General features: G+C 38.6%; 1 protein-coding gene across 14 annotated transcripts in view; it reads left to right on the forward strand.

Annotated features, from left to right (window-relative positions):
- The window catches only part of TCF12 (transcription factor 12), a 160,901-nt gene that overhangs the window by 121,289 nt on the left and 12,304 nt on the right, over positions 1-27,308 (forward strand). For 6 of the 14 annotated variants that reach the window (XM_071441604.1, XM_071441607.1, XM_071441605.1 and 3 more), the window contains 8 exons: positions 9,430-9,535; positions 10,658-10,797; positions 11,116-11,260; positions 12,729-12,793; positions 16,886-16,964; positions 21,526-21,599; positions 22,524-22,595; positions 23,335-23,541. In XM_071441604.1, the coding sequence (XP_071297705.1) occupies positions 9,430-9,535; positions 10,658-10,797; positions 11,116-11,260; positions 12,729-12,793; positions 16,886-16,964; positions 21,526-21,599; positions 22,524-22,595; positions 23,335-23,541 (888 nt within the window). Of the gene's footprint in view, positions 1-142; positions 168-9,429; positions 9,536-10,657; positions 10,798-11,115; positions 11,261-12,728; positions 12,794-16,885; positions 16,965-21,525; positions 21,600-22,523; positions 22,596-23,334; positions 23,542-27,308 lie in introns of those variants that run through there. The other 8 variants (XM_071441608.1, XM_071441610.1, XM_071441618.1 and 5 more) reach the window with 5 other exon arrangements.

The following is a 27,308-nucleotide window of genomic DNA, read 5'->3' on the forward strand; positions in this document are numbered from 1 at the left end:
CCGGCCGCGCTGGGGCGGGAGCTCCCCGGGGACGCACGGCGGGTCGGGCTCTGAGGGGAGCGGGCTGGGGCGGGGGACTGCTTTGTGCCACGGGGGACGGGCGGCCGCGCAAGACCCGCCGAAGTTTGTGTTCCTGCGTGCCCGCGCCTTTTCTTTGGGGGTTGCAGGTTTGGCCGGGGTTGTTTCGGGTTTGTTTTTAGGCAGCGCCCTCCCCGAGCGCTGCGGGCTGCCTTGTGCAGCGCTCCCGGCTCCAGCGGCCCGAGCCCCGCGCAGCGCCGCGCACCGGGCCGGCCGCCAGCGCTGCCCTGCCCGCGCCGCGCGCTCGCCGCGGGACTTCGGAATCATCAAATGTTCCTGCAAAGGCGGGAGGGGGGAATGCGGATTCCGGGGGGGGGGGATCTCTTCTCTGTGGATTGAACTTAGTGGAAGTTGGACGAGGTATTTCTGTTTCGTGGTAGATAGTTCTGTTTTTTAAATTGGAGCACCAGTTCTGATTTTTGTGTGTAAGAATTAGCATACGATGGTAAATTAACAACCGTGTGTTTCTTCCAGCCTGTTTATGTTGTATGTGGTTTTGGCTTTCTTCTGTTATAAAAATAGTATTAAGTAGGAAAAGGGGAGATGCTGATACTGATCTTTTTTTGTGGCTTTTTTTTGGTTTTGTTTTGTTTCTTTATTGTTGGTCCACCTCCCGTGGGCCTGTGTGAGTTTTGCTTTCATTAGTAAACTTTTTTTTGCCAAGATTTTTGTTCAATGGTAATTAAAATACGAATCTTTATATTCATAAAATACGCTGTGTATGAGCTTCTTGAATAACAGCAAAGACACTGGAGGAGAGGTTGAGGAATCAGTAAAATCGCTTGGTCTCTATTTCATTTCCTTTAGTATAAATGCCAGCTGTCTTTCAAATATGAAATGATTTTTCTTTCATGTCTGCTCCTAGGCTAAAACAATCTGTTTGAAGTTTTATGTGAAGATATATATAAGACTTAAGTAAAATTAACTATACAATACCCCTGAAGCAAAGGGAATATAACTTGCATGGAGTTTTGATTTTATTCTTTCTAGAGCACAGATCACTCTATTACAACATTTCTCTTTGTTCTTGTAGCAGGAAAAAAGGCTTTGATCTTATTAAGTATTTCCAGGCATATAGTAGATGGAAGTGCTGGTACTGTAGGAGGGCATGGTTGAAAATTGATAGCATGTGCCTGTTATGGGTCAGAGGTGACCTTTATGAGCTTGAAAACTTAGTAAATAGATGACAAATCATATGATCATCCTATATCATGTTGCCCAAGGTTTTATTTAATTTTTTTTTTAATGTTTTAGTGACTTTTACCACTGTTTCTCCTAGGAATATTGCAAGTTTTCCTAAATTACTAATTTAAATATACATAAGGAGGTTATGTGGAGTTGTGGGATTGGTTTTTGTGTTAGTTTTTGAAGCACGCCTCTTGGTGTGTATGCCAAATCTTTGTATGAACCATTCTACAGTGAGAGAACAGTACATACCCTAATTTTGATGTCTCAGTGCTTTTATTTGTATTGTCTGATAAATCAGTGGTTGCTAGCATGAAGCTCATTGTTCAAGTTGGAGATTTTTATTTAGATCATCGTATATAGATTTTGGGTGCTGGCATTCCTCGATACCTGCTAATGTATATAAAATCTGATTTATTTACTCACAAAATAAGTGAGAAATGACATAGAAAATGTGTAAACTTTTGATTAAAAATATTTTCTTCTTTTCAATTTCTTTAATCTGTAAGCCAAAATAAAGCTTAATATTATGCTTAAAACCAAGCATATGAGCAGCCCAATAGAAGATTCGGTGAGGACTGACATATATATTAAAGCCTGAAATATAAATCAGAGGCTTTTACTGTTAGAAGAAGTTCAGTTTTTTAAATTTCTTTGTTTTAGGAAGGACCCATCAAAGTAAAAAGTAGTGGTTTATACAAATCCCTTGCTGAGGACTGAAATTTTACTGTTATGTGTGATAGGTGCTATAGGAAAAAAATATGTATTTCAAGAATTCCCTTTAAATCAAAAAGAAAAAAAGATCTAATCTGTTTCATAAAGAAAATAAAGCACTTGCACTGTACTAGACATAGCCTATTTTTTTTGTTGTTGTGTTTGGGATTTTTTTGTTTCCTTTTTTGCCCTTCACCTGTTGACATACAGAAAATACTCTCAGTTTAAGGAAAGCTTACAACATTTTCGTATAGAGCTTTTAGGAAAAAAATTTAAAACTATACTTAAAAATTGTTTCTATCAATAAGGTTTTATCTTCTCTTTCACTCAAGAGCCATGCTGCAGACCTCACCCCCCCAAATATTCCAAATACCTCATCTCCATTAAAAATAAACCTGCAGAAATATTTAGGTAGAGATAACAGCACAAATGTAAATTATGTCTTCTTGTGGTTTTTGTTTTTTTGGGGTTTTTTTAAAGCTAATACACAATTAAGCAAACTTTGTCATTCACTGTGGCCTTTTCATTTAGATTTTAGGAAGTGCAACAGTACCGAAATGATGTTTAATAGAAGTCTGATACCATCTTTGTGTTTAAAAGTAAAATAGACTTGCATGATTCCACTCTTTTCAGTTCACCTACAAGTATAGAAATAAGTTAGTTATTTTCTAAATGTACTGTAGAATTATTTAAATATAGATGACAATGCAGTAATGTGTCAGTTATCAGCAAAATAAATAATTTTTGCAAAAAGATAATTTTATATCACCTATCACTACTATTTAATATGGGAACAGATTTGTAAGTATATTTGGTTTATTGTTTTATTTTGTGCATTTTATGGGTTGATTTAATATACCAGTCTGTGTACAAGTATATTTTATTATTAAATAAATATTTATTTTTCTCATCATAGGCTGAGATTGAGCCCTTCTCCAAGGTGGAGAACCTGCATCTTTTACAGTAGATTTCTACAATGCCTATTTAAAAAGGACCAAAAAAAAGTTAGGAGATTTAGGTATTTTGCATATACGCAGTGTGTTGTTATTTGCTTTTTGGTGAGCTAGCTTATATTGGAATATTTTTTGAGAAAATACTCTTTTCCTTGAGAATTTTGAGAGTGTAAGAAGCTTTTTATAAACATGTTGCTGATGAGCACATGTGTATAGATGAACCAGTGCGTAGAGATGAACCAATGCACGGCGTGTGGGGAGAGCTGGGTGTGTTTGGGGGTTTTTAGGGCAGCAGTTGCCGGTCCCGCGGCCGGCCCTGAGCGCTGGGGCAGAGCGCGCGTTGATAATCCTGTGTGATGCTCAGCTGGCACGGCAGCGTGCCTGGCTCTGCCTGTTCTGCACTCGGGAATGGACCTAGGCTTCCAACGTCCATGGAAAATGGTTTTGGTTTGTAAATTTTGGAGCAGCCAGGTGCTAAGATGCAATTTCGCTTTTATTAGTACTGGGCCAGCCCGTGCACAGGGAGGAAGGTACAATTAAAGCTGTTCTGTACCATATGCTGCCCACAGCAACTTACACAAGGTCAAAGCTAACATTTGTGAGTCAGGACAAATATAAGATCATCTGGAAAATCTCTAGGGGTATGCGGCTGTGGACATTGAATAAAGAGAGGCAGTAAACACTGGTCAGCTGGATTTTTATTTCTTTCTGTTTCTTGCTCTTTTTTTTTCCCCTCTGCATCCCACTGAAAAACGATGAGTTACAATTCATCAGCCCAAGAGAGTTTTCCCTGCTCCACTCCATTGGGTTGAACTGCCAGTCTGCTAAGCAGTGGTCCCCTGCCAGAAGGGTGTCTTGTCTGCAACAAGCTTTATCAATGCTTTAAAGTGAAGGTTCTGTCCATTTCCTTGGACACATGAGGGCAGCCAGGGAAGGGCTCAGGTGCTGGATGGGCAGTTGTGGGTTTCTCAGAAGGCGAGCACCAAGGAGGAACACGCCCCGTTTGCTCCCTGCCTTGGCTCCCTTTAGCACGTGCACAGCAAGGTCCGCCTGGAGAAATGCAAAGTCTGTGCTGGAGGTGCAGGACCAGAGAGTGGCTTTGGAGAACAGAGGGACAAACGGAAAAGATGGCGCCTGTGTCCCTGCTGCGTGTTCCTGGGGGCACTGCTGGTGCTGGGGACTCCTCCTGCAGCTCGAGCAGCCTTCTGAAGTACGGGGAGCAGGTTAAGAAACAGGCGGAGTAGTTTCAAGTGTTCTGGTTTTCGTTTCCTGAAAATCTGAATTCAATCAGGAATTTTTGAAGACATAGATGCATGTGTCCCTTAGTGACAGCATGATTTGAAGAGTGTGGTGAAGTGATTTTGCTTAGGAAATAAAATATAAAAAGAATCTTCAAGCACTATATAAACACATATTTCTTCCTAATGTTGTTTTTGCTGCCTTACCTTCTTTTTCTTTCTCTCTCTAGTTCACACTACAATAAAAATAAAAACTACTACTAATAATAATAAAAAAGCAAACCAGGCCAAGAGGTTTCTCTGTACTGAATTTGAAATTTTTGCTAAGTTTGTCTCTTGCTTTTTAACATTACTTTAAAATTGTCTTTCCCTAGGGAAGAAGCTGGGAAGTGCTTGTGCTATGTATCATTACAGTGGGATTCTGCATTTCAAAAATACCCAAATAGGCATGTATAGCATGCCTAAACTGCATAAACATTTATTTAAGATGGAATTCAGTTTAGCTACTCTAAGAAGTTTGAATTTTATACCATCCTTAAAAAATACGGTTTGATTTGCGGACAGGACTGTTCTCTTAAAGGAGTCTTGTATTTCCATTTTGGATGGTGAGAAGGGTTTTTTATATACATGAACCTTTACACCTGGAATTGGAAGCAAAAGTACGTTTGAGGATGTGCTGATACTGACTTAGTACACTAGGGCTCTTCATTTTATCATCTTGCTTAAATATTAGTTAGACAAGAATTTGGACTGGATCTTGGGTTTGGTTGGGTTTTTTTGTTGTTTTTTTTTTGAAGCTTCTGTCTTGCTGTAAAGAGGAACATAGAAAACTGTAGTTAATATTCTACATTCCTGAAGTTTTAGTATATGATTTTGTCAGAAATACAGTAAACATGAAAACAAGTTTCCTTTTCTTAGAACTGCCTTTCAGCAAAATTAGCTTTTGCTGCAAAACCTGCAGATAATAGTCTGTAAAGTTCTGCCACATGTACAAATCATTCATCAGTGCGCACTTGCATGACTGATGCTGATGGAATGCAGATAGGCTACTTAGCAGAGTTTACAAGCTACAGAATAGGTTATTCATCTTTACTGGTTTCAAAAAATTCTGTCTCAAGCAGCTTGACAAATATTTTCCTGAACTTCCAAGAATTGCTAATAACTATGCTTAAATGAGTAACATAATTCATAATTTCATAAACAGTGTGTGTGATGGGAGCCTTGGTCTTGAGATAGCATGAGCTCATCGGAAGTAAGTTTGGTTGCTTCACTGCTGGTTTTTTAATCTGCTTTTAACATTAATATTAAACACTGATAAATATTTAAGAATTTGAAACAGGAAAATTCCCTGAGAGGATGGATGCCAACAGGACTCCAAGTGTTATATTTATTAAATGCATTTATAGAACAAGACTTGGAAGTTTTACATAGCATAAAATTTGGTAAACCCAGATCTTCAAATTACTGTTGAAGTTATTGGCACTTGTATTATTAAACAGAAGCAACAGTGAGTAATATTTGAAATGTTTTAGCTATATTCCATCCATATAGGTTTCATGGTAGTGTTCATTACCTGTGGTCATCACCAAGGCAGATTTCAGAACTGGGATGATGTTTTTGTTTTGGTTAAACAAATCAAACAAATGTTTAAAAAAACCCAAATCAAAAATCTGATGTCATACATCTAATATCTCTCAGCTCTGAAGTCAGGCCCCACCACTACCCCCGATAAAGAAATCTGAGTTGTCATCCTTCTTTTCCTGCTGGAGAGATGTAAACCAATTCAGGGTGCAGGAGAGACTGATGTGGGTCTGACTTGACATCCTCTGCAACCCGTTTGTCGTGCTTGCCCCAGCAGAGGCTTTCAGCCCTTCAGGAGCACTGCAGCATTAGGATTGATGTATATATTAGCACAGCTCCAAAAAAGTCGAGTCCAAGACTTGATAAGTCGTGTAAAAAAATTGGTTTTGGCTTGCGTTTATCGGAAGGGAATTTCCCATTCATAATGGGAGAGTGTTTTGCTTGTCAGCATGGAGGCACGCTCGGTGCCTGTGGGCACAGTGCTTTTGAGGGGATTAACGATGGGCTCCTCTTCTACCTGCTGGAGACAGCCCTCTTCAAGGAGACTGCAAACAGGCTGACCTTTTAACAGGACTCCTTCCTTGTCTTAGCGGGAATGTCAGCCAGGAAAAACTGGTTTGATGCCTCCTGGATGTCAGTGTTATCAGTTTAATAGCTAAGAGAGGCCGTCTTGAGCAGCCACGTCATATTTTTAACTGCCTTACTCAGCTGTTGCAGAAGAGAAAGCCCTTTGAGTAGGACACCAAGTCCTACTGGGGAGCCGCTGCACAGCCATGCCAGCAGCCACGGTGTACGTGTGCCCTGGGGAGGGGTCCCACTGCTTTCGGGCCTTTCAGAGTGAACTGGCTGCTTGCCCTGATGCATTCCCCACTCAAAAATAAAATTGCATCCTTTTTGTCAACTTTCTTATTTAAAACCTTTCTATTTTGCATCTCATAGACTTTGGGTTAATTTTAGTAAAATTTCTCCTTTGCTTTTAAATTTTGTTTGTAGTAACGCAGCACAAAAATTATGATTAGGTCATTAACCAGAAAAAATCCGGCGCTCATCTGCAGGTGATCAGATGACATCAGAGGCCTGGTTTTAATTTGTGGGTAGTTCTGATTGTAACTAAAAGAGACTCGTTCCTTTTGTGGAATTGGCTGGCTATTTCCCCACATCTGGAGTTAATGAAGTCTTTGAGACCACATCAGTTGTGTTTTGCCGCAAGAACCCTTTGATCTGAAAAATCTAGACTGGCACAAGTGCAGCTTCATAACATTGCAGCTATGTTTTTGCAAGCTATAGTTAAGATACCAAAACAAGCAGAAACTGTATGAAGTTATGTGTCTGTGCTAAGACTTTCATGTAGCTGTTTGGAAGGGCCTCTTTTACGTTTATATAATTCATAACATTTTTATTATGTTAATGGCTTGTACATACATATTTGTAAATTATACATTTGTAGGAGTTTTTAATTCCCCTTTTGAGATAGTGTTTAATCAGTTCTTATAAATCACCCAATTATGTAAAATGTTAAAATTTCGGTCTGAAGCTTGTATTTACAAATCTCACAGATAACGTTGCAGTTTAAAAGAAGTAGAATTCGTCACTGTAGGTGACTTCGCATTAATCAGTGTACATCTCCATGGCAGTGCTAAATGTCATAAAGCTTTGTTTCCACTGCTGTCCTGTGACAGTGATAGATTATCCATCAGCTATAGCATATGCTGTGTTATTCTGCACAACAGAGAACTTGTAAATTAAGCCCAGTTTTACCTAATATGTTTGCAGTCTTATGAGTGCGAGTATTTACAATTTGACAGAGTGACATTTCTGTTAAAATATGTCCTAGGCATGCAATATACATGCATTCATCATATAGAGTAAATACATATGTACTGCGAACATTGCTCAGGATGTATTGTCATTCTGTCACTCAGGTCTGGTAAGCATCTCTATTTTACGTCTATTCCATAAACTGAAAAATTTCGAGTAAAATATTGAGCAGCTTTCCGAAAAGCTTTCTTTCCGAAAAAAAAATTCATTTGTTTTCAATAAAAAACAACGGTAAGCAAGCATGTAACTTAAAGTTTTGAGTTTTCCACTTGACTCCTCCTAACCAGGTGTCTGTTTACCTGCTGCCCCTTTCATTCCAGGGCTCATCCCGACAGCTGTGCCCTTGTCCCGGTTCCACCATTGTGGGATTGCAGGGATTTTGCTGCAATGGTGCCGCTGTGAGCGAGGCCGAGAGCGCAGTGCCTGGGCGCGGGTGATGTCAGAGGCGCTGGCTCAGGCACATCCCGGCCATTTGTTCCCACAACAGCAGGGCTGCAAAAGCGTTCGGCAGCGGGAGGAGGGGGATTGGGATGCAAATGGAGCGGGACTTGCCCACTTCACTATCCTCAATGTCCCTATCAGAACAGTCCGCCTCTGGGAGGACAATGGTTCTTTTTTTAGGGGAACTTAGGCTTTTTTGTTGGTTGGCTTGGTTTTCCTGGCCCTTCTCTTGCTTGGTAAACAACATCTCAGAAAGACCAGGGAGAGTTGTGAATGCCGTAGAAGCATATGTGTGTCTGTACGTGCATAGGAGGGGATCAAAATAATCACTTTTGAATGTTAGGGCACAGTGCACTTTTGAAGTTGCATTATATAAGCTTTAAAGTTGTGAAATTATTCATCATATATGTATTTATGAAGTCATCTGTATTTAACAAATAAGATAAACAGTTAAAAATGCCACAGTTTTTACTTCATAGGAAAAAGATGCTCCAGTTTTGATGTTACATTTTTTATATTTTTTGCTGTCGTATATGTTAATTTGCTTTTTATTTAATTTCTCTTCTAACACACCCTAATCATTGCAATATTCAGTATAGAACAACTACTTATGGATAAAGTCCTCAACTCTGTGAATACTGGCCCTTGTTCATTTTACTGAACTTATTCCTGAATACACTTTATATTTCTTCTTAGAGTTGCTGCAGTGAAAGACTTCGAGTCATTATGTTTATTTGGCATCTTACGTTTTTAACTTGAAAAGAATATTTGTTGCATGAAGTTGAGAACAGGCATTCCACTGGTGTGTTAACACTGAAAAAACAATAGTATTGCTTTTCTTTAATGCTAGGCCAGTGTGAAAATTACGTGCTTGCTGTTGCAGTTTTTAGATTATTCCTGAGGACATGCATGCGTCTATTTCTGATGGCTCTCCAAAAGCGTACGAGTTTCTGAATGGATGATAAAACGGCTGCATCAAAACCTTTCAATTTGTCACTGGATGTGCTTTTCTTTCTGATTGTTGGGATGCCAGCTAATTAAATATTCAAATAGGCATACAGTTGTTTTAAAATAAAATTTGTTTGGGGCCCAGTTGTTTTATCTTGCTTTTTTATCTTGAGCAACAAGTCTGTGCGAGTCATGTACTTAGAAAGCAAAATCAGCATTCAGGCTTTTATCAGGCCACCTGGCTGAGTTGGCACACCAGAAAGTGTGTTGTTAGGATCATTCTACTGTAGTTCCTCTGTACTGTGGCAACTTGCTAAAAAGCAAATAAAACAAGGGCAACAAATGCTGCGGCTTGCTACACTGTTCTTTTTTTATTTGTGCTTTCTCTCTCTATATCTGTGTGCTGTTGTGGTTTTTTTAATGCACGACACCCAGTTATTGCTAACCTGCTTTTATTGCCCTCCAATATGTAGGTGTATGCACCATCCCCGAGTTCTGATGATTTCAACAGAGAATCTCCAAGTTACCCATCTCCTAAGCCACCAAGCAGTATGTTTGCTAGCACTTTCTTTATGCAAGGTGGGTAAAATGTCACTTGTCCTTTAGGCAGAAATCTGCAGTCAGACACCGTTTTACTGGGTGAATGGAGAAGTGTAAAAGAGAGCATATTGTGCTAGAGCCTATGGTTAAGTTTTATATACTTTTGAAACAGTTAGATGAAGGGAACTGTCTGTTGATGTAAAGTTTTTCTCATGACATTAATTGCTGACTGAAATTTAAAGGGATTACACACAAGGCCAGATGGACAGAATTCCCATCCTTTGATTTGTAGGGGCTTCAGAGCAGCACACTGGAGCGATAGAGAAAAATGAGGTGGGGGCTTATTGACTCTTCTGGAATCTGACTGTACAATATCAGCTAACAGTCTTATGTTCTCAAATGCTTGTATATCCAGCATGCCAGAAAAAAGAGGCTTGCACTGAACGAAGCAAGAGCAGAATCCATTTCCTTAGCCTCACGTCACAAAATTAGCTTGTGCTGCAGTCTGGTGAGGGTTTGGAGCACATTGAGAGCTCAGTGCCTCAGAACGGGAATTCACAGAGCACTTCACTTTGTGCTGCAGAAGGGAAGGGAAACAGCACTGACACACAGGCTGAGGCTTATGTAATGTAGTCATTTCAGCTACTTAAATCTGCTATTTTGAAATGGTTTTTTTATATTTTTGTGGTGCTAGGGTATCTTAGACTATAAATTGCTTGTTTTAGGTAAATAGATGTTTTGCAGTGTATGTTTAATGATGAGTTCTGTTTGGCCAAACTTCTTATCCCTCCACCTCCTTTTTTATTATTTCTTTCAGTCTGGACTTTTTATCAACACTCTTGATTTAAATCTGGCCTTGCTGAAGGTCTGTGTAATTAGCAGAAGTGCGTGGTATTTTCTCAGCTGTGGTTGGATTATATTTCAGCTATAAAGCCTCTGTTGTTTCTTTGGTTTTTTAAAAATAAATATAGCAACAGTGTGGTGGTATGAAAATAGAAGATGCAGTATAAACTGGTCACCATTTCCTCACTGATATTAGTCTCAATAACTGAATTCTGTATTTGTTTAAAATAATCTTCTAAAGGAACAGAGAAATTAGTATTCTTCATTAAATGTATTTTTCTTGTTTTCTTTCCTACTGAAAAAATACTACAAAAAAAGATGGGACCCACAATTCTTCTGACCTCTGGAGTTCATCCAATGGCATGAGCCAGCCTGGCTATGGTGGGATGCTTGGAGGCTCCTCTTCCCACATGTCCCAGTCCGGCAGTTACGGCAGCCTGCACACACACGACCGTTTGGTAAGACTCAGCTCACATTAATCTGTAGTTGTGTATGGAGATCTAACTGATGAGAATTAACTTCTCATTTGCTGCTCATGTATGTCAGTTAAAAACCCAGTTAGAAATCACAGACTTTGTGTATTATTAGATTTATGTGCTTTTAGTTATGTCTGTTGTATAAATAAAAATCTGTGGCTGTGTAATGGTCCGTTCAGAGGTTGGAGGAGTCCCTTTCTTCTGTAAGAAAGAGCTGGGTGTTACATGTTTGGTATCTTAAAATATCAACATTTATTTAAGGACTACTTAATGTCTTATGTCTGCTTCTCTTCTCTCCAGAGCTATCCCCCACATTCAGTCTCACCTACAGATATAAATGCCAGTCTTCCTCCAATGTCCAGCTTCCATCGTGGCAGTACCAGCAGTTCACCTTATGTAGCTGCCTCACACACTCCACCTGTCAATGGATCAGATAATATTCTGGGTAAAAAGTTCTTCCTGATCTTTTTTTTCATTTTACAAGAAAATGAAATTTAGGGCTGCATGATGCACAAAATTAGTAAGATTTAATTTATGGCATGCTTGTAGATCAAGAAAAATTCACCACTGTGATATTTCTGCCCTCAGTGTGGCTGACATAAGGCAAATTGTTTTTCAGTCAGCTTAAGACTTTCCCATTTATTTGCTTTCAGATTCAAGCCTGTGCTCAGGGACTGGATGGGTGTGACTTGATGGCCACTGTCCCTCCATAGTTCAGTACATGTGCGGGCCCATAGAGGCAGTTCTGGCACTGAAGTTTGCAGAGCTGCTCTGGAGAAAGGCAGGAAGGCTGCTTCCAAGGGGAGGTTGATAAAGTGCATCGTAAATTCCTCTCTTAACAGTTTGAGAGATTACAGAGTAGCCAGTATGGTGGCTGGTTTAGCCTCCTCTGTGCTCACCTAGGAAGAAAGAAATAGAGGATGAGCATCTGTTCCTTGCACATATTTGCTCGTCTTGAGATACGGCTGTAGAAGTTAAATGCTTGTAGATGCTCCCTGTTGGTTCAATAGGATTTGCACTTAGCTTCATTTTTGGGAACGTTTTAGACCAAGATCTTTAAACAGACCCCAGTTAGTGAATCTGCATGGGAAATTCAGGCTGGAAAATCCAAGTTTGTCACAAACTTGGAAACAGTGAGCGTTGCATTATTTAGATTTCTGATGTGAATGGCTTACATTCACATTCGATACATTTTTTGGCTTTAGAAGTTGATAATTGGAGAAAGAAGATTTGCTTTTAAAGGGTCTGTCTTCTACAGCAAAGCAGATATTTCTGAGGATTCAGTTCCTCTCTGTGTTTCCAATTGGCAGGGCTTCAGACTTCCTCTTGGCTTAATGGTGTGTGGAGCAAAAGGGCACGCAAAGCTGCTGACATGCAACTGAGAGCAGGGGTGACAGAAAGCTTGGTGCATCAGAGCTTTTCAGGGACTTCTTAAACTAAAGATGAGAGCACAGCACAGGGAATTAGAGCAGGGGGAGCAAGGAGACACACAAGGAACTATTTTGTGAATTTGGCTTTAAGAATTAATTAAAAGTGCAGCACTTCATGATAGCAGTTTAGAAATAAGCTGCAATAATGTAATTTTCTGATTTTGATTTTCTTTTCCATATTTCATTAAAATTAGACTATGATCCTAGAAAATAATTTGTCTTTTTCTAGCTACTTTCACTTGTTGGTCCTTAAGTTATCATGGTGGTACTGTGTTTGACTTTTAAGAGAAGAGCATCTAAATGTAAATCTAATTGTTTTAATTAAATTTTTAAGTCTAATGAGAACTGATTCCATTGACACTGACTTCCTCAGAAAATCAGTTTTAAAAGTGGTTGCTCAACTCTATGTGATGAATAAAATAATAAAAGCAAATAAAATTTCAGCTTTAAAAATAAGTGTTGGGTTTACTTTCCACATTACAGGAAACAGAGGAAATGGTGCTGGAAGCTCACAGACAGGTGATGCACTTGGAAAGGCATTGGCATCTGTAAGTAGTGGTTAGAATATTCAGATCTGAAACACATATTTTAATCCATTATTTATGTGTCATTCATTTGATAATATCAAACCAAGAATTTTCACATATGAAGGCAAGACAATATACTATGATGCAATTTCTTATACTAGAAAAATGTCCTTTTAAATGCAAGTGAAAATGCTTTTATTTGAAGAAGATTCATTCTGAATTGCTTTTTCTTTAGGTGATCAAAAGATTTAAGGCGGATCTGGTTTAAAAAGCTGGTTAGACAAAGTAAAAGATAATCACAAAAAGTTGGTTTTAATTTTTTTCTGTAGTGTTTTAGGTGAAGTCAAATATTTTTAACATTAGTCTTGGAGCAGATCCTGCCTCAAGGTTTAAAATGTTTTCTCAGTGGCCTTAGAAAACTGAGAGGTTTTGAATGCTGTATTGTATAGCTATAATTTATGGAGGAGCCTTTAGAATGGTTTATATGCATAAATTTAAACTTTTAACTCCTGTTGGAATAATGTAAAACATAGCAAGTATCTTCAATCTACTGTAAGTTCTGTTTCCATATGCATGTATACAGTAATTATTTTTTCATTAGTGCAATCAGATGTGCTTTTTATAAAAGAGTAATTGATAGTCAGCAGCAGAAATTTCAGAATTAGGAATGGTGGTTGGGGAAGCACTTTGTATTTCTTGTCTAGAGCAAACTTTGCAGCCCTGAATGACCGTCCCTGTGTTGGCTTCTGCATCCCTCACCTCATACCAGTGAATGCAAATGTGCATATTCATGCAGATCCTGTTACCCTCCATCCCTTAGAGGGTCATATGTTAAAAGATTACCAGATCTGATAATGTCTGTAATGTCCATATTGGGGAGGAGAACTCTGACCTGCTGGCTTTGAGGAGAAAAATGTCCCTGTTGCTTTCAGGGATTCAGCGAGTAGATAATAATTTGGGAGTCCAGAGGGCAGTTAACGCTCCCTTTCGGTCTGTTTGAGACCTGTCAGGAAAGAGCTGGGATCGTTTTGCCTGCTAGAAATGGCAGTGCTCACACACTGCAGGCTGTTCCCTGCTCTGCAGATGTATTTGGGTGTCTGCTGTTCTGCAGCCGGAACAAGATTTCGTTGTTAAGTCTGACACGCTGGCCAGTTAGACCTGCGGGACTTGGTGACATTTTCCGCTGCTCTCCTTTTCTAAATGATTTTCTCATCCTTTCAGGTATTTTTGTCCAAGTCACTAGCTGAGAAAGCCAGGCTGATGTTTTGAGGAAAAACTAAATATATTGCGAGTGGAAGTCAGGGCAGAAATGTTTAATCTAACTGGTGGGTGGGCTCTGGTTGTCATAGAAACTTGTTTCTGTCATCCCGTGTTGTTGCTTGGCAGGAGCAGCCAGGTCATTCCATAAATCATTTCTGTCATAGCTGATGGTGATGCATTCCATCTGCTCTATCAGTGCATGCCATAGTCTGCACACTTCAAATCCCTCGCCTCATCCATCTGCTTCCCCCGCACCCCGCAGCACGCGCACCCAGCACACTCCCTGCGCTCCCTCTGCGAGAGCGTGGCTGCGGCTGGCCCAGGAGGGAGCTGGGCTCTCCTGCAGGTGAAGCTGACACACATGAATTTTGACAGCTAGGAAATCAAGAATATTTTTCTGTTTGAGCAAAGTTTTATTCGAATACTGCAATTGTCATGCCTTTTTTTTTTCCCCCTAAGATGCCACTGTGTTCCTTTCTGTTTTGGCTTTAAATGCTGCTGCTGCAACTGTTGAGAGGAATTTCTAGTTCTAAAATTCTGTTGATGTACATCTCACAATAGGCCTTTCATGTGTGAAACATCAGAGGACACGACATTTGTTCTTCAGTTTAGGTATTAAAGACCATACAGAATAGTATGTGATTAAACATGTAAGGCCAGATAATACATTTGCAAAGGTTCTTTTATTTTAGGTTTAAGCCTGGATAATTGTGGTCTTAATCTCAGGGTAGGCAAGAAAGAGAATTGTACATGAAAGTATTTACACAAAGTTCCCAAAGCCCTGTGGATTATGCATTAGTTTGGATAATGAACTAGTATAGATAGAAAGAAAAGAAAATCTGGGTATTCGTGCCATTTCTAATGTGTTTCCCTGAACATTTGCCAAACAATAACCCTTTAAGATTGTGCCCATGGAGGGTTATATGGCAGGAGAAACATCTGGTTTATTTCATTGCCTAATGCCAAATCAAAACACTTGGTCTTTAATTTAGAGGAGATCAAACAGGAGGACTGTTTAACTTTGTTGATTATATCAGACCTCTTTGTGATAACTTATGTTTTGATTCCTACCTCAGCACTGGGGTAAAGGCCTTTGTACCGTCTCGGTAGTTAAATAGCCACTGGTCCCTCCACAAAAGAAAAGAAAATGTAGGGAAGTTGACTTCTAAAAGTAATTCATGAATTAAGTTTCTTTGTTGCTTTAGACTCAATAACATTAACATAACAAAGCCTAACTGAAATGTACACTGTAGTGTTTAAAAAATTGGACTAACAGCTCCGAGGTTTGGCTCTGCAGGCTCTCAATTGTGCAGCTTTTGTCTAAGAGCCTTTTCATTAGACCCTGGCATATTGGCACCCCACTGATTGGAATGGACCATGACTGATAGGAGGAGGAGTCTCATTTGTTGCAGTAAAATGAGTCATGTTACCGTTTAAGCCTGGCAGAAGGTGTCAGGGTTGTTCATCATTGGTCATTTAACAGCACAGCAGCCAGGGACTGCATGCAGAATGAATTCTGACCTCGTATTTTAGTTGGGGCTTTGCTGGACTGTAGATTTTTCCTGTTATAAAATACAGCAAAATAAAATTGGTAGGTACGCCTGTGGAAAATGAGCAGTTTCAAAGAAAACTTTGTAGCCTTTGACTTTATTTTAATTTTCTGTATCTTATCTGTCTGAAACTCTCTGCAGTTCTTACACTGACACCCAAGATTTATTTTTATGCTGATGTACAATGCATGAATTTCCTCCGGTAGTATGAGGTAGTTTGTTCTAAATATATTTCCTTTCTAGCATGTATGAAAAGGAGGAAGCATTTCCATTAGGGAACTGATGGTCTTTTCTAATGGAAAAGTACAATATACCAGGAAGGAGCATGTGGTCTATCAGGTCCTGGTTTTGTCAGTTCAGAAAATACAATATGGAACTTAATGAAGTTATTGTCAGCTAAATGCTGAAATGTCATATTGTCTGTGTGAAGAGACATCAACCACACTGCCAGTGAAGATTTTTTTAACTGCCATCTGATGACTAACAAATCCTGGTCTCTGCTCAAGTAAAACAGGTTTGAACTGATGACCTATAAAAATATGTTCTGAAGTCCATAGTCAGCCTCTAAATCTATTAAATTCCCTTCATAAAATGAATTTTCCCAGTGTCTTGAGATTTTAATTTTTAATTAAAGCTTTAAGCATTATGTCTTCTATTTTTACCGATAGTTTTTAATTTAATTATTAGCAAGAAAAGAATTGTTGTAAGTTTAGTATCTCTAGAGGCCAATTGATACTGAAATAAGAGAGAAGCCTGTTATGTGCTGCAATACATTGCAAGAGGAACAAAATTTCAAGGTTTTTTTGTTTGGTAGTTACCAATAACAAGAGAGCCTGAATGCTTTCTTGGTGTTTTGTGAAGGATTAATTTTTAGCAGATAACATGTGTTGACTGCTAAAAATCTCCGTCTAATGTTTGGAAAGTCATTATTCATTGGCATTTTCTTGAAGTTTTGTTTGATATAATTAGCTGTGTACTGTAATCTCTTACGTGAATCGTTCCCCTGCAGAGACAAAAAGGCTGTAATTTCTGCTGCTCTTAAATGAGCAGGAAGGTCAGTTATACTTGTGTCACTGTGAAATACAGACTGTGCTTATTTGGACAGCTGCTTGAAAATGAAAGTTCTTTGGACATTTTTAGAGCCTTGAGTGTAATAAAGCAGAGCTATGATTGAAGGATCAAATTGCATTTTTTATCAATCCAGAATCAAGAGTGACAATTAAAACATGAAAAAGAATCCTAACAGCATTTTTCCTGTGTATTATAACATATATTGATATATAATCTCTTTGTCTGTCATCAGATTTATTCTCCTGATCATACCAGCAGTAGTTTTCCATCGAATCCATCAACACCAGTTGGGTCACCATCGCCTCTTACAGGTAGAGACTGGCCATTTGTCAGTACCTTGTTTGTGGTTTTGAAAATGTCCTGTTGGAAATCAGCATTAACTTCCTTGCATAACTGCTTGTGCATTTTGGTTGTTTTTCCATTGTACAAAAGAAGATTTATAAATCCAGATTCATAGACATTTTGGTAGGGGGACTCACTTGAGTCCTGGCAACTTGCTTTGAAAATTAGCAAATTAAAATAATGTTTGGAAGCATTAACTGACCATATATATGAGGGCTATAAAGATATCTTTACGGATTTGCACTGCTGAGAGAAAGAAGAGTGATTTGATTTGATTTGGGTTTTTTTAAAGCTATATGTTAAAGCTCTGCGTCAGCTTTCGGTGACAAACACAGCAGATGTGTGTTCCCTCTAATGAAAATATAGTAGGCTATGAGACTATCCAACTTGTACACAAGATAGCTTTTCATTCATATATTTCATGAATGTTTTCATTCTATGGGAGAAGAATTTCTGGCATTTTCAAAAAGAAATGCTGTGTATTGCAGGCACCTCTGTCACCTGTGCTTTGTGCGTTTGTAGTGTGAATGTGGGAAGAAGCATTCCAGTGTGGAGATGAACTGTGGGCAGCTGCCTACAGCTATTAGTGCTAGTGCAGCTTTCACAGACACTGTGGCCTCAGCTGTCTAGTAAAAGTTGAACAGCTGTTCTCCATATAGAGAGGACTGTGAAAGCTCCATTGACTTAAATTTGTTGTTTAACAAAGAACTAGAATTACAAGTAAGATGATGTAACTTTAACCCTGTTCTTTCCTATAGTGCAATTTGTTAAATTATTTAACATTTATACAACAGTCTGTTTCCATGTTCTCCGTTGTTTAATATATCCCCGCAAGCTTCTGGCTATTGGTCACTTTTTTGTAAATGTTGTGCTTCTTACAAAACAATAAAATTACCTTAGGTGGAAAGGGTACAGAATGAGTTTAGCTGAATGTTTTTGTAATCTAGATGAATAAATTAGTAAAGGTATTGCATGCAAAATGCAGTCATAATCATATGGCTGTGAATATGCATATCTTTATATGCAGTGTCACTCAAAGCCTCCATCATTCATGCTTCACTCCTGTTTAATGGACACTGCTCTGGTTTTCTGTGGATGTAATGGATTAATGAATATCTGACATGGCTTACCTGAGCAGCTGCTTTAGGCATTTCTTTTCTATTGAATAATCCATGTTGAATTGAGTAATGATGGGATTAATGGGATTTTTGATTTAGTGATTACAGTTGACAAAAATGTTTTGTGTATTCTGTTGTACTGAAAAGGCAGATCAGACCAGAAAATTATTATTATTTTCTTTTTAACATCAAAGCAAGTATTGAAAATATTTTGTGGCTGGAAGAAAGAAGTTCTGACATTTCCAAGTATTTAAAATTATAAAGATCCCAAAGAGGTTTTTTTCAGGAGTTGCCTAATGAGATACTGCACCTCGTTTTGTAAGTGTGAAAGCACTAGCTAATTTCTGAGCTTAGAATATAAATTTGAGGTCACTAAAATTTGTGTTTTTCTTTTGCTCTTGTTGTCTTTGCCTGTTGCAACCTGTATGAAATGTACAAAATTTGCACTTAATGTTCCTTATTCTGGATTCTGATCGTTAAGACAGTAGTAGACATGAGCAAATAATACTGAAATCCTTTTCAGGCTCAAACTTAGCATCTGCTTCACATTTATACCCTCCCATCCCCTTTAATTCCAGTGATACAGAATTTATCAAGCCTTTGGTAAATTGCTCCAGTAGTTAATTACCTTCATTTATGAATCTGGACTTTTATCTTTATTCCCAGATGAGTCACTAAGAACACGGTGAAGCACAATGTGAAGTAATTACTACTGCATTTATTGCTATTTATACTCCTGGTAGCCATTTTCTGTCTTGACCCAAAAAGTTATTGCAGATAAAACAAATGTTTTATGTGTACCGAAATAATATATTTTGGAGCATTTTAGCCTTCGTTGTCATTTTCCCCTTTTGCAGTTAGGTATTTGTTTAGTTAGCATTCATAATATTACAGATTGCTTAAGTCATAATTTGCCCATGCTTTAATTGTGAGTTAGGGTAGGAGTACTGTGTTTACCAGGGAGAGCACTGACAGATACCAACGTCATGAGACCTTGGGGTTCATAAGCTCATGACTGACTCTGGCTCTTCTGTTGCTGAATGAGGATTAATGACGTTTTTTAATTCAGTTAAGTAAAAGCTTGGAGAACAACTTGATGAAAACCCCCAAGTATTATGAGACAATAGTGCGTGTCTCGCCTGCCCTGCCCTCATTTAATTTCTAATTTTACATAAACATGCCCAGAGCTGAGCATCTTGCATAGTTTTAGTGATTGTGTACACGCATGTGAAGTTTATATAGGGATCTGAATGGTGGGAGCCTCGGTATTTTAAGAATCCTTCTGCAGGATCAGAGGCATGCAGGAGGTTTGGTGGGTTCTGAGGGTGCAGAGCCAGCCCTCTGCAGCTCTGAGTACATTTGAAAGGGGAGCCAGAGGATTAGTGTTGGGGAGACTGGGGGTAAGAACAATACTGCAGTGATTGCTGTCGGTGACCCCTGTAAATCCTAACACTTGCCTGGCTTATTTGTTTTTTAATGCTGCTGTGTTGGTGCTGCCCTAAAAGCTGCAGTTGTTAATTGCAGGGCTTGTGGTGCCAGGATGCTTTTTAACATAATTGGTGGATTTCATGCACAAACTTCTAGGAGGGGGAGTGGAATGAGGCAAGCAGGAAATCGGTGCCATCTGGCAACATGCAGCCATGGAGGCAGAGTGCCACCGCTCGGGAGGAGCCCCGGCGGTGCCGAGGTGTCACTGAAAGCTGCAGGTCACAGTTGGGTTGGTTGTTCCCTCCCATCTTTTCTTTTTGTCTCCTTCATGAGATAAGCCACTCACAGTTTTGTTCTGGGCTTACACTACAGAAATAGGACTTTCTTCAGTTAAAGCCCCCAAACAAACAGAGGAGGTGCACGGGCTTTTTCAGTCTGCTTGCTGCTCACCTGGCCACCTTCCTGCTTAATCCTGAGCTGCTGCTGTGCTGCAGGGAGTGCTACTCTGAGTTCTGATAGCAGCAGTGCTCCTGACCACAGTCCTGTCTCTAAAAATGGAGTTCTGAGCAAGGAAAAATTTGAACATTATGCTGAACCAAAATGCTCCATAGTTTTTTCATTAATGGTTATGCAAAAATAAGTGGGACTCCAAGCATTATTCCCAAGTTCAGGAATGAGAGCAATGCAGACGGAGACTACAAGTCCAGACCCAGAGTAGCTGTGTGAAGTGAAAGTTGGTAATTATAAACTTACTCACTGAATTCTTTGTATTTTAAAAGAGAATTCCAGCACAATTATGGCAGCTCTGGACTTGCATGAAATAGGAGATTTTTATTATTTTTTAATTAGAAAGGAAATATTTAGGTATTTTAATAGCTGTGCAAGCTGTACTCTTTTTGTTAAATAAAACCTTGTCTTTAAAAGGTAACTACTTGCAGCTCTCTGAACAAAGGAACTGTAATGTTATTAAACCTTTTCCCAGTTTTCCAGACGCACAGCTCTGGCTGTTATTGAAAGAACAAGCCCACAGGCTCTTCCTTTAATGAGCTGCGTTGGATTGTATATCCATAATTTATTAATGTAATTGCTTTATTATTACATTTGTATGGCTGAAAGGAAGCTGTCTCTAATGGCCATAGAATTTCATGTAGTATCTTTATAAAAGATGCATTATAAGTTGGTGAGAAAAATGCATGCTGTACTACTTCAGGCTTTGTGTTAAAAGTACTGCTTTATTAGTTATTGCATTTCACATCTAATTATTTAAAAAATTTACATGATAATTAGGTATATTTATGTCAGATTAGAATGGCTATGTTTTTGAATTTGAAGTATATAGGTAATATTAATTTAATTGTCAATTTGTTGCACAATCAATGATTCTTCTGCTGTGATTTACCTTAGTATATCTGAAATACCAAATGGGATTGACTTAGATATATTTTTACTCTTCTAAATCTAAAATGGTGTGGTATACAACTTGACTAGATAAAGCTTTTAGATCCAGTTTTAAGTTTTTGTGTTTAGTAGAGAGGTGTTATAAAAATGGTTCTCCAGTTCTCCTTAACTTGGTGCCTATTTGATGACTTTAAATATTTTTGTTGTGTATTTTAACAATATAAAAAATGCACCTTCATATACTGAACAGAATCTGAAGAAGAATTCAGCAGGTCTTTTTTGGTGACCCAGGCAGAGACAGGTATTTCAAATATGGTGTGTTTGTACTTAGTCCACTTCTTAATGTTGAAGTACTCAGACGATGTCCCCCGCTTTTGTCACTGACGGCGATCTAACCCTGCAGATGCCAGGATATGAAAATTATCCCTCACTAAGGCAGAATGAAGGAATTTGTCCTCCTTTGTATACCCATATGTTAGCTTACCTTTATGCAGAATATGTTGGGTTTAATTATGTTGAGAAATACAGTCTCTGCTTCCCACTTCTGCTGTGTAAATCTGTGCACTAACCTAGACAATTTTGACAGGTGCCAGTCAGTGGTCGAGGAGTGGAGGACAAGCCCCCTCATCTCCCAGCTATGAAAACTCTCTACACTCCTTGGTAAGAATTGGTGAAAGCAACATAGTACTTTTTACTTAGGAGTTGAAGGCTTGGTTTTGTATAAATCCTGCATATCATTAAAGGAAACAGTAGGATAGCATTACAAATGAATTCTTTGCTAACAAATGGCCTGTTCAGTTGAACAATATAAGACGTGCAGGGTGTGTCTTTCACCATCTGTTCCTTGGGCATCAGGCTTCTGTGCTGAGGACAGCTGGTGCTAAAGCGCTGTTATGAGATTCTGGTACCTTTTCACAAATCCATAGCTAATTCTTATCTAAAGTTCAGTCTGGAGAAAGATAAAGACTTCATGCCTCCGCATTTACTTGTCCTTCCCCCCTCTCCCTCAAATGGCTGTCTCTAGGGCTTGTTTGCATTACACTGTTATTAAAGTATTAATACATTTTATTTGTAATTATTATTTGTTGTCAGGAATGTTCATTTATTAATTAAACATGTTACAGAAAAACACACAGGCAGTAATCTACAGCATTGTAAATTTTCTTCTTTTGAGGATTCAGCAGAGGATTTCACTTACTGACTTCCTTCTTACATTTCCGATACAATATTGAGAAGGAAACAGGGAAAATTTGAGGGAAGGTTTTGATTAGTTGCTTAATATTTCTAGTTTCCACAGATGTAATTTCTATTTTTTTCTGTCTAACAAGAATAAATTACAAGTTAAATCAGATTTCTTTTCTTCAATATTTTTGCAATTAAATATAATGGTTATGTACATCTTAGACTCCTAACATAACTGCAGTGTTAAATATTAGCCTTTTCTTATCTTAATATAATCAGATCTCTGTTGCATTAACTTGACTAACAATTTATTGCTGACATGCACATCAGCTGTTTCCTCACCTCTTTTTTGAATTAATCTTAACCTGTGCTTTGCTTCCTGTTCTGTCTTGACTTTGCCAGAAAAATCGAGTTGAACAGCAACTTCACGAGCATTTGCAAGATGCAATGTCCTTCTTAAAGGATGTCTGTGAGGTACTATTTCACTTTAGATGGTGCCTTTTTGTGTTTCAATTAACGCTTCCTTCGGATTCCCCGTTAAAAACTTAAAATAGCGTAGTGTGTGACCCATCTTTTGACTCCAACATCCTGCTATTTCAGTTTCTAGAGCTGCAATGTCAGAATTGGTTTTGCTTTGGGTTTTTTTTTTTTTTGGTATTCCTTTTAATAAAAGAAAGTAATTAAAAGAAAGTAATTTTAAGGCAGACTTCAACAGTAACACAACTCACTTTTATTTCTGAAATACCTAATCTGTTTGAAGGTCTATTTTAAAAAATGATAACTTGAAGTTTCGTCCAGTTTTTTCTTTTGTAATGCAGATTCTCAAAAAACCACTGCCTCTCTTAATTGTTTCCAGCATGGTGAGGCTGATTTTATGATCATTCTTTCTTGTCCTGCATTAGCTTATTTTGTAGCAATTCCTTTTTTTCTTTTCATGCAATATAATAGCAGCTGAGTAACATTAACCTTATAATAAGCTTCACTTTCAAAGCTGCCACCTATTTGTGGAATGAATGCTATCTTGAGCAAAATCTCCAGATAATATTTTCTTTTTCCTGTTTGTTTGTAGTGCTGGTAGGTGTTCTCCAAGTCTTTTGATACTATTTTGATACCACATTTCATCTTCTATCTTTAATACCTCCAAGCTAGACTGTGTTGTGGTGGGAGAGCCTGGGAATTTATTCAGTAATGGCTGTTCCTGTCCCTCTTGCAGCAGTCCCGGATGGAGGATCGCTTGGACAGACTGGACGATGCCATCCACGTGCTGCGGAACCACGCCGTGGGGCCTTCCACCAGCCTGTCAGCTGCCCATGGAGATATCCATAGTTTGTTGGGACCATCCCACAATGGGCCAATTGGAAGCCTGAACTCAAACTATGGAGCGTCCAGCCTTGTAACAGCCAGCAGACAAGCATCCATGGTAATGATGTTATAAAATATGTGTCTGTTTATGCAAAGCAACTCCATGCATTGAAACTATTGTAGAGCCTGCAGAGGCAGAGCTGGGCTGGAAGACTCATATTTATCAGGAAGAAACCACTTGAGATTCTTGTGGAGGACAAGATGGCAGACAGCTTGCACCTGCTATGGGTTTCCAATTAGAATGTTGGAGTGGGGGTGGGCAGAAATGAGGGGGAGGAAAAAGATAGGAAAACTTAGACTTTGGCCTGGTCAGTGGCCCATAAAATCCTGCTGTGACCATATGCAGAAAGCTGAAACTTTCTGCTGAGAGCGTTTCAGCTTATACATGCATTTTTTCCAGATGTGTAATAATTGGCAGAACCATTTTCTCCTTGAAATAGTGAATAGGGAGATTGAATGGGAAAAGCAGTCGAGAAGGACTGAATTTCAAGTGTTCTGGTCTGGAAAAGCTGTTTATTGTAAATTGGAACTAGTCTTCAATAGCAGATGCTGGCAGAGGACTGGGAGGAAGCTGTTGGAATGTGGAACCATAGTGTGCGCAGGCTCAAAATTTAAACTTTTTTTCTAAACGAAAAGGAGTTTGAGCACAGCTGTAGTGTAAGTAACAATGAAAAGGAAACTACTTTCAGATTAATCCCCAAGAAGGGTGAAATAATTCAATCCATCTCTTTTTGTTTTTTTAAAAATGTGAACTGTTCCGAAAAAATGTAGTCGAGCTTTTTATAGATCAGAAATATGCTAAAAGCATTACACAGTAAACAAATCTATTTGTAGCATTGCTCACTTCCCTTTTTCTTCCTTTTCATTCCACCCTTCTCAAAAATGCTTAAAGGAAAAAGAGCTTTTAAAAACATGCTTGTTTTAGTGGTGCCATGTGTTTGCATGTTTACAGCGTAATTTTAAAGACCAGTTACATGCTGTGAAATTTTCTGTTATAAAACAGATTCACAGCTGGGTACTGTGTGATCAAGGCAAAATTTCACCTATCATCAAAATAATTAGGTACCCCAATTGCTGAAGGGTTTGTATTCTATAAAACAGAATTAGTTCCAGGCTCTCCCATTCGCACGTCACACATCCATTTATATTAATTTCAGGACCACTGCAGTAAACATCAAAAAGAACTGCTTGCTTTCTATAAGCTGCGTGGGTTTGGGGGCTTTGGGGAGGGGGTACTTTCCAAATGCACATCCAACTTCAGCTTTCTATACAAGTTCACAGTTACTTTTAGTAATGAAAGAAGTGATGCATAACTACTTTTGAATTTTTTCACAGTACCTACAGAGATTTAATATTTAAAGAATGTTGTTAAAGTTCTACCATGTTCTAGGGTAGACTGAAATTTAGTCCTACAAAAGAAAACTTTTTCCCCCTCTGCTCTTGATGTGGTGTAAAGTGAGTGACTGAAACTGCAGTGACAATTTTTTTCTGTGACTTGAGGAACCTTCTGATACTGCTAAGCCAGACACAGTCAAATATATCCAGATAGTGCCAAATTGTACCTAAAAATCTCAGTTTCTCTTTTAAATCAGTTACAATAAATATTTTATCAGCTCAATTTTTATTAAAATAAGAGACAGTGGAAAATGACTCTCCAAAATGGACAGAAGTTCCTTGATCTTCTCTAGTTTAATGTAGTTGTGCAACTTAAATGTAATACAGACCTAATTTATCATCTAATTATTTGACTGACAGAAGCTTGTCTGTTAGAAATAAATTTAAATTAAGAAAACAAAAAAAATTTGCCTGTACGTTTCATCCTCACTTGGTGAAACAAGCTTGCAGATCAGTTTTGCCTTGTAAAGTGAGTCAGCTAAAGAATGTCTTGGATTAACCTTAATTTTGTTACATCAGAATAATTGGCTCCAACAGAAGGCATGCAGTTGTGGTCTTGCCCAGTCCCCAAAGAGTGCCCTTTGACATCATTGGCAATTGCAGGAGCTCAGCGTGGCTGAGCATGGAGTCCTGAAATAGGTACAGAGCAGGGCTGCCACATCTGGCTGTGCTGCAGACTGAGGGCTTCATTGGTGATGACTGCATTGCAGTAATGCTCCCCGAGTATCAGGGGGAATTCTTCTTCAATAACCAGTTCATTTCAAACTCTTATTTACTGTGAGGTTGGTGTTCTTTTTAAATAGTTAGTAGGAGAGCAGAGGATTTGACACGCGACCTGAACTGGAAGATCCAGCCTTCATTCCGGATTTAAATACTGCTTTACTTGAGATGACATCCAGTAAATTTTAAGAAAATAATGAGTATTGGGCTAACATAGTGAGAAATGTCAACATTGATAATGGTGATTACCTATTTTTGAAGTTTTGTTTGACATAGGGTGAAGAAATGTTCGTTGGAATTCAGCACTAAATGAAACTTCCTTGTTGAAGGAGAGTGGGATCTTTGCACAAAACATTTTTGCTCTTAAAAAAAAAGTAGGAAAAAAAATAAATTTAATTTCCCTTGAAGATGATGATCTTGGCAGAAGGAGCTAGGAAATGAGTAATTTAACTCCTTTTTATGTAATTAGTGTAACCAGGCATGGTTTTATTTTAACATTTGCTTAATTTTTGAGCCAGATTTATTTTACAACTCTAGTTGACTTCATTTCCTGCTTGCTCTGAATGGTCTTGTTTTCTTTTTAGCTGGGCTGGCCATTAGACTTATTCAAATAGATTTTTAATATCTCAAACTCATCAAATATTTGCTAACTGGCCTTTGAAGTTGATTTGTATTTTATTTCATGTATTATTGAAAAGTTAAGAAGTAATACTTTTTGTTCTTATTCAAGCTGCTTTTTATTTGTCGTTGTAATACAATGGAAAAAGAACAGCCTGAACTGATTAAAAATAAATAAATAAAAGGCCTGGAAACTCAGTTAAGGATGAAACTCAATCTTTAAGTCAGAGGGTTTTTTCAGGTATAACAGGAATCTAAGAAAATTGGTGATCTCCCTCTTTGTGCCCTGTGCTGCTGCAGTAGAAGCATGAAAGGCCAGTTAAGCAGCTTTGCCAACACCAACCTCTGCTCTTGCTCAAACCTTTCCAGAGTTGCTGTTTCCCTGTAGAGATTGTGCTCCCACTGAACAACTCTGAGCTGTCTGAAGTGTAAAATTCTTGATTACAAAGCCCTTTTCATTGCCTTAATTATGCACACCTTGCCTAAAATGGTTTTAATGACCATAGCCAAACTGACCGGCTAGCAGGGCTTGAAAAGTTCAAAGACTCAGACCAAGAGTGGTATTTTTGTTTTCCAGTTCTCAAAAGCTATCTGTGCTAAAATAAAAATGAATAATCAGACTAAAGTGTGAGATGCAGAACCAGTATTAACAGGACAGAGATGTCCTTTCCCCACGTGTCACTCTCGGTTCTCCTACATGCAGTTGTGTGTCATCACTGCCCATGATTTGTCTAGTTTTTATTTAGTTGCCTAAAATACTTAACTGGTTTTCTGGTTTCAGATCCCAAATGTTACCACTTAAATCAACCGAAATATGTTCTGCCCTCAGGTTTGGAGTTTTTTTAGTTTGCAAGTGTCAGTTGGGCTGCAGTGTGTACAAGTCTTGAAATGCATAAAAATGAATACAGCTGACCTGGTAAATTACAACAACATACAGTCTTGTAACAGGACTGTTGTTTTTCTCAACCTGGGGTTACTGAGGGGTAAGTTTTTTGTGATTGTACTGGATGGGTTGACATTGTGTGGAGGAAGCAGGCAAAGGGCAGTGATGGGAGCGTGTTGGTACCGAGAGGGTGCCTGCACAGCACTTCC

Source organism: Agelaius tricolor, unplaced genomic scaffold (genome assembly GCF_023055355.1).
Source record: "Agelaius tricolor isolate 1412-34295 unplaced genomic scaffold, bAgeTri1.0.p SCAF_16, whole genome shotgun sequence".
Classification (NCBI taxonomy): Eukaryota; Metazoa; Chordata; class Aves; order Passeriformes; family Icteridae; genus Agelaius; species Agelaius tricolor.